The following is a 15,161-nucleotide window of genomic DNA, read 5'->3' on the forward strand; positions in this document are numbered from 1 at the left end:
AGAATACTGATAAGGTTAGAATAGAATAGAATAAATCTTTAATGTCCACCAAGGTGGAAATTTTTCTTTGGCTCAAGGTTTAAACTCAGTTACAGTAATATCCAATAATAAGGCTATAATATACTCTTCATTGGTAAGTAAGCTCATACTAAGTAATGTTTTAGACTACTACTTCAATATTTTTTAATTATAATTCTTAATGGATATGGTGCATATGTAATTCGTAAACATAGTTACAGACAGACAGACGGATATACCTACTATCACTGCAAATGACAAAAACAAGTGAGAAATCTTTCTGTCAAACAACAATGTAGGACATTGTTTTCAATGTACTGGGTTCCCATTAAGCACTTAAGGGGAATTAGTCAAAAGGAGTGTCTATTTACACCCCTGGTACGAATAGCCTTGGCCACACAGCTGAGCTATTCACACCCTGTGACATAACAAAAAGGCGTTGCTCACGTAAACAAAAAACATGGCGGACATTCGTTTTTTCGTCAGCAGAAAGTGAAGAATTCTGAAAGGTTTCGGCGCTAATATCTGTTCAAATTAAGTTTTAGATTGAAAAGTTGTGTTTTGTTTTCATAAACTTGGTTCAGTGAACACATACAACCGTCAGTTTGTTAGTTAACAGAAATTTTGTGAATATAACGCTCAGGCCTATAAGTTTCCCTGCAAACACCCTCTGATTGTGGAAGTAGAGAGTACAGTGATCACAGACACAGTTAAGCATGTGGGAAATCAGGGTTCGATTCCTGCATGATGGATTTTGGCAGGTAGTTCACGAGTATAAATAGCATCCACTTCTAACTGTACATTGTGTATTCAGAGTGTCTATTACGCTCTCTGGAAAACATGTTAAATTATAACATTGTGTGATCTGCCAGAATAAATTTGAACAACACTGAATTTGTACCAGCCTAAATAGAACACATTGCTGACTAATGGCGATTTTTGTACCAGATGTGGGTACAAAATGTCAGACTAAAGGAAGAGAAAACCGCTTTTTTCAGTTTGAAAAAAAAAGCACGTTAGCTATTGCCTTTTGGTATGTTATGGTAAAGTTGTGAAGTCATGTCAAACAATTCCCTATATGCTCAGACACTAAAACGAGTCTCTCGACCGGTGTTCTGTCACCTTCTCCATTTTTTACTTGGTTGTCATGCAGGTCTCGGTAATCTGCTTGTGATTTGTCATCAAAAAAGAACAAAAGTTGAACATTACTCAACTTCTGAGCTGCAGAAAAAGACGGTTGCAGTCTTGTTTTAAAAGAAGCCGACGGCTTTTTTGAAAACACGGTCTACTCCATAGGGTTATAATGTAAAACGGACGCCGAAAAAGACGCTTAGTCTGAACGTAGCCTAATTGCACCAGGATACGAATAGCTTTACCCTTAGTCAAAACCAACAAAAAGGGTATAGTGTTCCTATCCACAACGACAGTGCTATATAGTGCAATACTAGATGCTTCAAGTGGGCTTTGGCAAAGCCAGAGACCCCATCCTCCGTATTGTAAGTCTGTGTAGGATCAAAATTAGTTTGAAGCTGTTGTTTTATGATAGAAGAACGGCCTTGTGTTATTTTAACAATTATACCTAACTAAGGTTTTCATGACCATCTATTTGTGATTATTTTACCTACCACTGTCATATGATTCATATCGAATGTCCATTTCTCATAATACCTATAGAGAGAACTTCTAATTTTCTCTTTCTGCCTGTCTCTCTGTCAATGACACCAGGACTCTGTCACTTTGCTTCCTATGTTCAGTCACAACTGTGTCATATGTCCTACATTGGGTTGATTCAATAATTTGTTTCAGAGAGAGGTCAACGTAAAACTGAATAATTTACGGGAGAAGTTAAAGGCATTGTGCAAAGTTCAAATCACCTACGATGAAAAGGCCCAACACATAAAAGTAAGCCTAATGACTATACATAGTATGCAGTAAAGCTAATGCCTGTTGTTTGTAGTATTGCCATGAAATAAATGCACTTATGGTGTAACAGATCCAGGCTCAACACACAGAGAGGCAGATCAAGCAGGAGTTTGAGAAGCTTCACCGTTTTCTACGAGATGAAGAGGCAGCCAGGATAGCTGCACTGAGGGAGGAAGAGGAGCAGAAGAGTCAGATGATGAAGGAGAAGATTGAGAAGATGAACAGAGAGATCTCATCTCTTTCAGACACAATTAGAACCATAGAGAAGGAGATGGGAGCTGATGATGTTACATTCCTGCAAGTAAGAACCAGTTTCTTCATTTAAAAAATCAGTCTAATATCTGAATATACAAAACCTGGCAAAACCTTGGGTCTGGAGTCAAGCACGCTAGCAATCGTGTTCGACCTAACAACCCAGTACTTTGACAATTGATAAAGAGGGGAATTCCTACACTGAGTTACTTTAAGGACTGTTGTCAGTCAGCCCTTTTTATGGAATGCTGTGAAAGCAGAATATGTCCGTCATGTTAGGAAGATTGAAACCTAATTCTTATTTGGGTTTTTTCCCCAGAACTACAAGAGCACAGTGGAAAGGTGAGTGATCTGCCTCCTGTCTCTCTCTCTTCTCTGGTTCTGAACCCAAACCCACAGCAGCACTGACTGCTGAATGTTATTCCAGAGCCCAGTGCACACTGCAGGATCCAGAGAGGGTTTCAGGAGTTCTGATCAATGTGGCAAAGCACCTGGGCAACCTGAAGTTCAAAGTCTGGGAGAAGATGCAGGAGACTGTTCAATACAGTGAGAAGAGTTTACACCCCCCTCTCTGATTCTCTAATGATCTCATTTATGTTTTCTGTTTTCTGTTGTAAACTAAAAGAAAAAGCTAAACATAGCACTTCTAATGTTAATGTAGTGAGTCTTTAACAAGCGAGTAGGAAGAATGCACACAGTAGAGATAATGGCCAGGAGATGAATAAAGACAGCATATCCATTCACATTGGTCTGTATTGGAGATTATCTTGAATAAGGACAGGATAGTCACTCACGTTGGTCTGTATTGGAGATTATCCTGAATAAGGACAGGACAGCCACTCACATTGGTCTCTCTATTGGAGATTATCATGAATAAGGACAGGATAGCCTCTCAGGTTGGTCTGTATTGGAGATTATCATGAATAAGGACACAATAGCCAGTCACATTGCTCTCTACTGGAGATTATCCTGAATAAGGACAGGATAGCCACTCATGTTGGTCTGTATTGGAGATTACCATGAATAAGGACAGGATAGCCACTCATGTTGGTCTCAGTTAAGGCTGTTTATTCAAGACCAAGGCTCTCACTTAAAATGAGATCAGAGTGTGCAGTTATCCTCTGCAGTTATCCTGTACACAATGTAGTGAGTCTTCCACATTAATCTGACACAGTGGTAGTTCCAGTGACTTCCTTATTTTCTTTATGTGTGAGTGTGTGTGTTGTGTTGTGTGTGTGTGTGTGTGTGTGTGTGTGTGTGTGTGTGTGTCTTTTTCTCTTTATAATCATCATGTCATAAAATGACATGACATGACATGATAACATAACATAAGATAACATAACATGGCATGACATAACAACACCTGAATGTCCTTTGCCTCCACAGCTCCTGTCACTCTGGACCCCAACACTGCGCACCCCAATCTCCTTCTGTCTGGGGATCTGACCAGCGTGAGACTCTGTTTTGGAACACAGCGGCCTCCTAATGACCCAGCGCGGTTCTCATACCAAACCTGTGTCCTGGGCTCTGAGGGCTTTGACTCAGGGACTCACTGCTGGGATGTGGAGGTTGGAGACAGCAAAGGCTGGGATGTGGGGGTGAAGACAGCGTCCGGCACAAGGCTGGGATGTATGTCTCGCACCTCTGGAGTCTGGCGTGTGTTTCAGGTCAGGGGTCAGTATACAGCAGCTGATCCGACCCAACAGCACTCCCTACTGACAGTGGAGCAGAAACTCCAGAGGATCAGAGTGCAGCTGGACTGGGATAGACGAGAGCTGTCATTCTCTGACCCTGATAATAACACACACTTACACTCGTTCACACACACATTCACTGAGAGTGTCTTGCCTTATTTCTGGATTGGGTTAAGCTCCTCTTCATCTCTCAGGATCTTACCAGTGAAGGCTGCAGAAACAGTAGAGCAGCTCAGATAGAGTTCAGGGTCCTACTGCAGCAATCTCATGGAGGAAATGTTGAAACAATTCAGTGTAAATGTGGTGAGGATCATATATAATGTACTCTGAACAGATTTGTTTAACCATGTGGAAAGATTTCAGTGGACTAGTCCAGCCTATTCCCACACAAATAGGAAGACTGTGGTTCTATGTCTATACTTTCATTTGAATTTGTGCATGCGGTCATATAGTCTCTGCATGTAATTAAAGGAGTTAAAGGTATAGTGACAAGATACAGTCTCTCTCTCATCTCTCTCTCTCACACACACACCACACACACACACACACACACACACACACACACACACACACACAAATAAGAAGGCTGTGGTTCTATGACTGCTTTCATTTTCTGCATACTGTCACATAGTTTGTGCATGTAGTCAAGTAGCTTTGACAGCTAGTTTCATGTCCCTTCCTGTCAAGGGTTTTCAGCTTTTGGTGCATTTACATTTTTTTTGCTCATGCTGTGGTGAGTTTAGTCCACTTGTTGCTGAGCTTTATCGGTGTCTTCTGCTGCTGTTCTTAGAGCTTTGATATCCCTGTTGATGTTTGTACTGACTTCCTGTTTTGTTGCCATTACTTTTTTAATATTGTAAACGAGGAACAAGAACTCTTGAAATCTGTGGAATCTGGTCCTGCTTGATTGCACTGTCTAAAGTGGCAACTGATATGATATGGTCAGGTGGCAAGATAAATGTGTCAGTTTACGCATGTGTATTAGCACTGATATACATGGCAAGACAAATATGTCACAGTTTATGCATGTGTATCAGCAGCGTTGTGCCTTCCAACATCTGCAAAGTGTGACATGAAACAGAACAAAACATGATTTCTGTCTCAGTGAAACCAGTCTACAGCATGCATCCATACATTTGTCCAGAAATGTTGCTCATGCTGTATGTTTCTGTCTCATTAATACTCTTTACAGTTGTCTTTAAGTGAATGTGTAAAAAGGGTTAAGCAACAACACTGCCAGTGCTAGGAGCAGCACGTATCTTTCACATTCTGCATCCTAACACTCATGGCCCTCAGTAAATACCCACCAAGGATGCTGTTAAAACAAACAGCCAATAACCAATTGAGAGACAGATAGACAAATAGATAAACAAACAAAGATTTCTCACTAGATCATTGATAAACAAATGACACTTTATAGATAGATACTTTATAAACATATGACACTTTGTATAGATAAGATCCTTGATAAACATATGATAGATAGATCACTATATGACATTTTATAGATATAACCTTGATAATCATATGACACTTTATACTGTAGATAGAAGCATAGAACCTTGATAAACATATGGCACTTTATAGATAGATCCTTGATAAACATATGACACTATATAGATAGATCCTAGATATCATATGACACTTTATAGATAGATCCTTGATAAACATATTACACTTTATAGATAGATCCTTGATAAACATAATATGACACTTTATGATCCTTAATAAACATATTACACTTTATAGATATAACCTTGATAAACATAATATGACACCTTATAGATAGATCATCCAGGGTAGGAATTTCACGGTGGCCACGGACGTGGCCGTGGCGAGGCCCCTTTGAAAATCAGAGGTTTACAATACTTTGGCCTTGGTGCCCCCTTTCAATTTCTTTTGCGTCCTACTAATAGCAATTTTACAAACCATATATCAGAATAAACAGGAGACCTTACGTCCAAATTCACCCATTCTCGAACACAAAGGTGTAAAAAGCCTATTCATCACCCATCACAAGTATCACATGAAAGAGCTTTTTCTCAGCTTTTTTACATAATTGCTGTTTGAACGGTTCGCGAGAAAAAGTAAATAATATAATTAAATTTAATCATACATTCTACTGAAGGTTTTATGTCCCATGATCTCCCTACCCATTCATCTCGGTAATCCAGAACTTTTTTTTAACACATGAATTTCAGAATAAACAGGAGTAAACACAAAGGTGTAAAGCAGTTCCCTGTACAGTTAGCCGTTCCAGAGTAATCCAGTTTTGAATTTGCATGGACATACATGGATGTCTCCAAATTTGGGCTTTAAGTTTTACAATGTGTTTAAATTGTTCCACATGATTTCATAACGGGCCAAATACAAAATAAATGTTACAAATATCGCCTAGATATTGGTAAATCAGAGTACAGCTGACTAAGAATTTGTGAAAGTAGCCTTAATGATCACAAAATGCTAAGCATGCATCTAGGCTATTTGAGTTTCTTAAAGCTGAGCTGTGATTAAATTGTTCAATACATGATTTCATAACAGGCCAAATATAAAATAAATGTTATATATATAGCCTAGATAGTCAGATGATTTACAGTTCTATGTAATATGTCATGTTTTCATTTCATGTTTTTGTAATGTTTCATACAGTGATGCAGGTCTACTGCATAGGCTAAACTTTGATCATTTTTATAGCCTACTACTGTATAGTTAACTTTGGCCTTGGTGCCCTGACATGTGGCCTTTGTGCCCCCCACCAAATATGCCCAACTGAAGGCCAAGTGGCCTTGCCCCCAGAATGGTGAAATTCCAAGCCTGGATAGATCCATGATAAACATGACACTTTATAGATAGATCCTTGATAAACATATGACACACATGACATATGACAAAGACAAATTCATGGCAGAAGACTTCAACATGAGAAACATAATGTAGTATGTAGTCATTTCTGTCTATGCAAAACCAAAATAGGCCTACTTGGTCAGGAATGATGGCAGGCCTGTTTTGTCCCACAGGGCAAGAGGTGAATGAACTGCAGAACTGCCAGGTGAATGAACTGCAGAACTGCCATACAAAGTGATGAAGTTCTGTCCAATCTGAAAGCTTTCAAGAGTCCCTCCCACTGAGGAAGTGAACCTGAGAGACGTCTTGCCATTCAGTTGCAGTACAGGATATGATAGTTGTTGTCAAGATAAAAAGGTATAAATTAGTGTGGTTTTGTCGCAGGTATTAGGAAGACTGGAAGCCTCTGTTGGAGAGTTGTATTGACATATCCGTCACACGTTTTTAGAACAGTGAAAGTGAAAGTAGATATTGCAAAACAGGCAACAGTGTAGTAGAACAACCAAAACTATTAGAGAAAATGGCCTCCATGTCGATCTCAGAAGAGGATTTATCTTGTCCTGTGTGCTGTGACATCTTCAAGGATCCAGTTCTGCTGAGCTGTAGTCACAGTGTCTGTAAAGGCTGCCTGCAGCAGTTCTGGAGAACGAAAGGGACCAGGGAGTGTCCAGTCTGCAGAACAAGACCGATGAACGCTGAGCCCCCCCTGAACCTCCTTCTGAAGAACCTGTGTGAGAACTTCCCAAAGGGGAGAAGTCAGAAAGAACCATTCTGCAGTCTGCACCGTTCAGAACTCAAGCTCTTCTGTGAAGATGACAAACAGCTTGTGTGTTTGGTGTGTCGAGACTCTAAATTGCACAAAAACCTCAACTTCAGTCCCATCAGTGAAGCAGCACTGGAGCGTAAGGTAAGATGGCCTTCTAGACATCCACTGATGCAGTTTCCTACTGTGCATGATAATACTACTTTGTGGATTTTGTTTGTAAAACTTCCTGGAATTGACATGCTTCAGCAGTCATGTGGTTGCTGTAGTGCTCATCCCCAAACACTAGATGGCATTATTATAACACGTAATTCATCTTTCATGGTTTAAGAGACTGTGTTTGACTTTTTCAGTTACTAACTGGCAAAACCTTCGTTGACACTTAGTTTAGACAGTATTTAAATATAATAAAACATCATTATGACTGATGCTTATCGGCTTAGCTTAGAGGTCATGTAGGGATTGTCAACGTTTTTTTTTTTTTTTCGTCATCCGACTTCCTGAATTTTGGTCAATGATTCCCAGGACACCGAAACACGGAGGCACATGAAACTTGCTGGACCCACTAAACTTAAGGAAACATTTAGTTTGGTACATCTAGTTAATAAAACATTCATAAGCTCTAAATAAGACAAATAAGGCATTTGTACTGTATTTTAACATTAATGAAGAGCATATAGAGTATAAGACTGTTAAATTACATCAGACTTATTATTAATGCATGTTGGGATAAACTAAAATTAAATTTAAAAATCTCTCTATCCCTCTATCTCTCACCCAAACCAGAGTTTGATTTCAGTCCTTGAATGTTTTTATGTGGTAAACTTTATTCTAGGAAGAACTGAAAGTCAAACTGAAGCCTTTGCAGAACAAGTTGAAAAAGATGAAAGAAGCTAAAAGTGATTCTGATGACACTGCCCAAAACATTAGAGTAAGTCTGATACCTCCACAACTTACAGTGGTGCCAACAGCAAAGCTAGCAACACTGACTGATGAATGATGTGTGGTGTTACAGGTCCAGGCCCAACACACAGAGAAGCAGATCAAGAACAAGTTTGAGAAGCTTCATCAGATTCTACGAGATGAAGAGGCAGCCAGGATAACTGCACTGAGGGAGGAAGAGGAGCAGAAGAGTCAGATGATGAAGGAGAAGATTGAGAAGATGAGCAGAGACATCTCATCTCTTTCAGACACCATCAGTGCCATAGAGGAGGGGATGAGAAGCGATGATGTCTCATTCCTGCAGGTACATATAAATATCCTTTGAACTAGGTTGTCTCTAACCTTATATGTTTAATGATTTGAAATAAACCTGAAAAAAAAAAACAATCTGAATATATTGATGAGTAAAATCTTCAACCTCATTTTACTCATGCTATTTTTACTGCTGAACATGAAATGATGTTTTCAAACTGTTGACAGTCTGGGGTCTGGCCAAGCATCCCAAAACAACATGTTCTCACACCAATAATGCCTTATCTGTGCCCGCCCCAGATTTTACAGAACTACGAGAGCACAGTGAGAAGGTGAGTGATGTGTCTCCTGTCTCTGTCTTCTCTATGATGTTGAGTCCACAGCAGTAACACATGGTTCTTATTCCAGAGCCCAGCGCACACTGAAGGATCCAGAGAGGATTTCAGAAACACTCAATTTGGCAAAGCACCTTGGAGACATGGGCATTTGGGAGAGGATGAGAAAGATTTTCCAATACAGTGTGTTGTGTTTCTCTCTCTTTTCTTAGGGGCAAAAAGCCTGGTTTGTCTCAGGTTTATGACCAAAGTCATCGGGTGTAAGGATAGTGAAACCATGGTCGTTTTAAACCATTAGCCTAGTTAGCACGCAGACCTTCTCATTAGGAATTGACAGTGGGCCTGGAAAAGGTAAATTTACTTACAACTTTCAGCAGGGAATTAGCAGTGAAACTAAACTTAAATTGTTGCATTCAAATCTTACCAAATCATTTTAGAAGTGCAGCAATCTTGTAAGCGAAGGTTTTAAATGCAGTTGTTTCCAAAGAAATACACCTCCATGCCGGATTAGCGATTAGCGATGGAAATGGGCTTCAATAGCCTCTTGGCAGAGCAAGAGCAAAATTCCAAATTTGCCAAAGGTTCATATGGGTATTCCCAGGCTATAAACCATAGTTTCCATAGTTACAAAAAACATGGTTAACCATAGAAACTGAGAAGCCATGGTTATTTGGAGATCTATGGTTATTTCCCATAGTAAACCATGGTTAATTTCCGTAAGGGTTCTCCTCTTCATCATGAGACATCTGTGGGCTCCACAGACACTCAGAGCTCCAGCCTGAACTCTTTTCTGTTCAGCAGTTCAGAATGTATTTGGATTTGTTGGTCAGTTCTTGTGAAGGTCATTTCTTGTTATCATGTAAGTCTTAAACCTAATAGAGTTAGTTATCAGTCCAGTAAAGTCTATAACAGGTCCTGAGGCTTCAGCTTCTTCATCAGTGTGATCAGGGGTGCGTTTCCTTTTAGCAACTTGGTTGGCAATGGGAAATTGCACTGCAACCAACAAAGTTACTAACTTAGTTAGCAACTATGCTTTTGGAAAACGCAGGGGTGCGTTTCCCAAAAGCATAGTTGCTAACTAAGTTAGAATAGCATGTTGAGGGGTATTAATTAAATGGGTTTCATTCTCTACATAGGGACACATAACATACACTTACCCCATCTGCACACTTCTTCAGTTTTCTGGTCATTTATCTTCCAGTTTCTGAGAGCACAACTTGTTTATCTGATTATCTTTACTATACACACTTTAATGAGCCTCTGATGTGATAAAGAAGAGATAATAATAAAAATATTTATAATCATCATCATTATCTTCATCATCATCATCATCATCATCCCTCATCAACTTAATAAATCATGTCTTTGTTTTTCTCTCTGTGCAGCTTCTGTGACTCTGGATCCCAACACTGCACACCCACGTCTCATTGTTTCTGAGGATCGCACCAGTGTGGCATTCAGTAAGGAGAGACAGCAGCTTCCTGATAACCCAGAGAGGTTTGATCAGTGGGCCAATGTCTTGGGCTCTGAGGGCTTTAACTCAGGGACCCACTACTGGGATGTGGAGGTGGGGAATAGCAGTTATTGGGACGTGGGCTTTGCAACAGAGTCGGCTAAGAGGAAGGGGGTGATCACCAACAGGAGTGGAGTTGGCTATGTCCTCTATAAAAATGGGCAATATACCATAGTCTCAAGCCTACAGCCAACGTACTTGCTTTCAGTGAAGAAGAAACCCCAGAGGATCAGAGTTAAGCTGGACTGGGACAGAGGGAAGGTGTCCTTGTATGACCTTGATTATAACACACATCTACACACGTTCACACACACTTTCACTGAGAGAGTGTTTCCATACTTTGGTACTCAGTGTACACGTGTCCCACTAAGAATTTTACCACTGAAGGACTCTGGGAAGTTCCCCTAAACCATCTCATAGTGGAGAGGTGTGTTTGGAGTTGAACAGGTGGTATGGTAACAGGTGGTATGGTAACAGGTGGTATGGTAACAGGTGATTTTCATTCCCTGATGGATGCTGTTTATTTCTCACCTCCTATCCTTTAAAGGGAAACTTGGCAGGATTTCCCCCTCTGCTGGAGAAATTGTGCATTATGCTATTTTAAACTGTGGGAAAAGGTAACGATAAAGCACATGGATTTGTTTACAAGCTAGCGAACGGCTAGCATATGTTTGGCAAAACTATGTGGATGTTACAAGGTAAGAAACACGATTTAAAACGAGTTTATTGTTTCTCACTTCTCTTTCCGGGACGGTAGTCTCAATGTTGCAAGGTTGGTTTTCCGCCTGGGGACGCTAGGCACAGCGGTGAAAGTCACCATTTTTACCGGAGCAGGTCATTTAACCATCCAAATGATTTCTAAACGGGTTTATTACGTTGAAATAGTTGCCAAGTTCCCCTTTAAATAGTTGGATTAGTTCATATTGTGATGGAATTAGTTATGCATTATTGTTTGTATCACCTTTAATATGAACCAATTAGCTAATAACTAATTAATATTGTTTGTTGATTGTTGTACTTTTGAGTAGAACATCTGTTGGGTGCTATTCAATTCTATTCCATTCCATGTGTGCATTTAACTGATGCTATTCCCATATGTATGTGTGTGCACCAGGCATCCAGGTGACAGACTTTGTGACCTTAGAATCAATATTTATTATTATGGTTCAAATAGTTTGATTTTATAGATAACACTGGCATGGTGAAACTATCTGAAATAATGAGAAGTTGCTGTAGGTTCTAGATTAAGTATTTTATGTAGATGCCAGTTAAGTGTACTGCATACTGCAAAATTATTTTCCTGGTTTTGGGAGCAGGCCGGATTTGAACCTGGGTCTGTGTGGGTACTTGGACCTGTTGCACCACAGCATCCACCACACCACGTTTGATTGAACATGATTGACAGTGTACTGCCTGTGTACTGTCCTGCCGTATTGCTTTTACAAATGGAATACATCAGTAATTCAATAAATTTTGCTTTTGATGGATGTGTAAGGTATTTGACAGGAATTTCTTTTCCCATTCTGTCAGACACAAGATAGACATTAACTTCTATTATGTGCAGATCATCAGAGTGACACAAACAGCATTACATTGCACACATTACAGAGAGGAGACCCAGGGAAATGAAGTTTCATTGGAAATTTGTTGAAGCACAAAATGTTTCCCATCTATGAAAGTCATATTCCTCATATATTTCACAGTCACATTCTTAACTGCCATAGAGGAACAGGGGCTACCCACATGTATATGCAAATAGGGCTCAACAGAACATAACATGTGTGAAATGCCAATGCCAATCTATAGACAATTTCAATCTGTTCCTAGAGGGTTTGGTTAAAACATTCAAATCCGGTTGAAACTGGTTAAAATCCAACACAGATACTTTGAAATTAAAACGAATTGGACATTGTGTTGGATGTAATGCTCAACAAAATGTTGACTATTTTTTTTTGTCCACAAGTTACCATTAGCTCAATGTTGTTTTCTGTGCCACTGGAAGGCACATGTTTGTTTACGCAGTGCAAGCACTCAGCATTATGATGCTGGATGTGGAGGTTGGGGAGGACAGAGATTTACAGGATCTTGGGAGTGCAGACAGAGTCTGGAGAGTGGAGGGGATCGGATTTCATCAGCAGCGGAGTTTGGAGAGTGTGTTATTTTAGTGGTTATAATACACAATAATATTTGATATTATTCAGCACTCTCCTCTTTTCAGCTAGACGCTACCATCAGAGTGAAACAGAAACTCCAGAGGATCAGAGTGCAGCTGGACCTGGCCCTGATAACAACACTTACTGTACACACTTTCACTGAGAAACTGTTTTCATTATTGTTCACACGCTCACCTCTGAGGATCTTACCAGTCTTATCTACCTTAGAATCGAAATATTTAGGCAATATGGTTTTATTCTTCATCTATCAAGTTTAGCCAGCTTGCTTTCTATGCACTGTCCGTGTGACAAACTAACGCTTGTCCTCCAAGTTCGTTCTTGACTACGGTTGTTAGGGACCTGAAACCGGTCTATACCATATTGGTGTAATCTACACTGATAATAACATTGAGACATTGAGCAATTTCCTACCTGGCTCATTCAATCTGCCCCCCTAATTATCCCCAGTGTAATTGGCTGATTCATTCATTCCCTCTCTCTCCCAATCAATCTGGTGTGTAGTGAGCATTCTGGTGCATAATGGCTGCCGTGCATCACCTAGGAGGGGGGTGGTGGTGGTTAGTGAGGTTACCCCTTCACTGTCACAGGTTTTGGGTGCCTTGATGAAGCTCTATATAATTGGAAGTTATTGCTGTTGTTGTTAAGACAATGTTTGTATCAATTAATTTCACCCATGTTGGGTAACTGGATACTGTTTTTTTGGAACATTTATGCACATCTCCTTCTGCTGAATAAAATTATATGTATGACATAAAGCTTACAAAGTATTTTCCATGGTCATGGATGGGTGACGTGATGTGTGTGTGTATGTGTTTGTGTACGGTGTATGAATCTGTCCTCAACCATCTGTCTTCACAATAATCATCCCCTGAAAACAATGTATGATGTGGCATGTCACTTTTGCAGACCTGTAACTCAACAGGGAAATGGTATGGTGGGGATATGTAGCAAGCCATACTGCGGAGTTAGTTATTCAGGGTAAAACTGAATAACTAACTCAGCAGTATGGCAGCATGGCAACACTATGATAAGGTGTGGTAAAGCAACACAATGCAGGTCTTTTACCTAGTGTGTTAATGTGACCAGAGCAGTAAGGAGGGAAGAGAGAGAGGCTATAAGCCACTCCCAGTAGCCCGACTACACCACCCTGGGCTTAGTACCCTGGGACTTCAAGAGAATTTGCTAAGGAAGGTTTGACACAGGTCCGAAAGCACCAAGCAGACAACATGAATTCCAGTCAAATCATAAGTTTATTAAATAACCAAAGGGGGGAAGGGAGGAGTGTCCTGCAATAATACCTGAAACGAGTCAGAGGTCATGAAAGTACAAAAATATTTATTATTGTTCTCTTTTATTATGATACAATATGAACAGGTGATTTCTAAAGTGGGGCCAGGCTCCACTGGAGCTAAAAAGATACAGCAGATGGGGGCTTACCTGAGGGAGACAGAACACACCTCCAGTTAGTCTAAGTTCCAGCCATCACACGTGCACACACACTGCAAGAAAGTGACTCACCAGTGACACAGCAGCCCACCGCAAGCAACAATGACACCACAAATGTGCAGCTACAGGGTCCCACCACCAGGTGACTAAAGCCTCCCTCAAAAACAGCAGGGCCCCAATACATCTTATGGTAAACAAACAAATAAAACACACGCAAAATGACCAGCACCAGACAGAACCTAAGCAGTTACCAGGATGAAGCATATGCCACTTATGCCCCGTTCCTCTACTAATGCGGCAAAACATACAGTCATAAACGCCAATAAACAGGCGTTACACTGGTAATGATAAAAAGCAGGCACAGAACGTACTTGAAAACCAGGACAAAAATAAAATAACAAACAAGACAGCAGCAAATGACACGCACCCCAAAAGCACCAGACAGAACCTAAAGCCTTCTACTGCCGCCTAGTTACCAGGATGAAGCATATGCCACGATTATGCCCGCGCCGTATCCTCTACTAATACAAGAGAAAGTGTTACGAAAAACAGAAAATAACTACGCAAGGCAAACATAGGTGCATACCTGTAAATGAATACCCAAACACAGGCAGGAGGAGTAGACTAGCCGGTGACCACGACACTGAAGTTAATGGGGGTTAAACAGGCAGCCACGCTTACAGGCAGAGTTTACAACGCTTCTTCGTGCCTGGGTGGTTTTATACTGTCCGGCCAGTAATCAGTCTTGAACGAACTCCGGTGTGTAACTAATCACCAAGCCCCCCTAGTTAGCGGGAGCAGGCCAGTGTGGGACATGTAGGGACAACAGGGAGACATGGGGAAAAGACAGAAACAAGGTGAACTGGCTACATTAACAAAACAAACAATAACAGTAAGATACCAAAGGTACATAATACATACACTGCAAAACAGCTTATCTAATACAATCTAAAATCTAATCTATTATATCAAGATCAAACAAATCTAGTTGGTCTTGTTTTCAGT

At 40.4% G+C, this 15,161-nt stretch overlaps 2 protein-coding genes across 2 annotated transcripts; both read left to right on the forward strand.

The window, feature by feature from the left end:
- The first annotated feature begins 1,466 nt into the window (after positions 1 to 1,466).
- On the forward strand, positions 1,467 to 5,007 carry LOC125291661 (E3 ubiquitin-protein ligase TRIM35-like). Its single transcript, XM_048238482.1, has 6 exons — positions 1,467 to 1,514; positions 1,819 to 1,920; positions 2,012 to 2,242; positions 2,513 to 2,535; positions 2,621 to 2,739; positions 3,580 to 5,007. Exons 1-6 carry the CDS (start codon positions 1,467 to 1,469, stop codon positions 4,125 to 4,127), a joined length of 1,071 nt encoding a protein of 356 aa, XP_048094439.1. The 3' UTR covers positions 4,128 to 5,007.
- Positions 5,008 to 7,089: 2,082 nt separating this feature from the next.
- Positions 7,090 to 11,142, forward strand: LOC125292159 (zinc-binding protein A33-like). Its single transcript, XM_048239348.1, has 6 exons — positions 7,090 to 7,638; positions 8,330 to 8,425; positions 8,510 to 8,740; positions 8,989 to 9,020; positions 9,097 to 9,206; positions 10,409 to 11,142. Exons 1-6 carry the CDS (start codon positions 7,252 to 7,254, stop codon positions 10,942 to 10,944), a joined length of 1,392 nt encoding a protein of 463 aa, XP_048095305.1. The 5' UTR covers positions 7,090 to 7,251; the 3' UTR covers positions 10,945 to 11,142.
- Positions 11,143 to 15,161: the final 4,019 nt, after the last annotated feature.

Source organism: Alosa alosa, chromosome 3 (genome assembly GCF_017589495.1).
Source record: "Alosa alosa isolate M-15738 ecotype Scorff River chromosome 3, AALO_Geno_1.1, whole genome shotgun sequence".
NCBI classification, from domain to species: Eukaryota; Metazoa; Chordata; class Actinopteri; order Clupeiformes; family Clupeidae; genus Alosa; species Alosa alosa.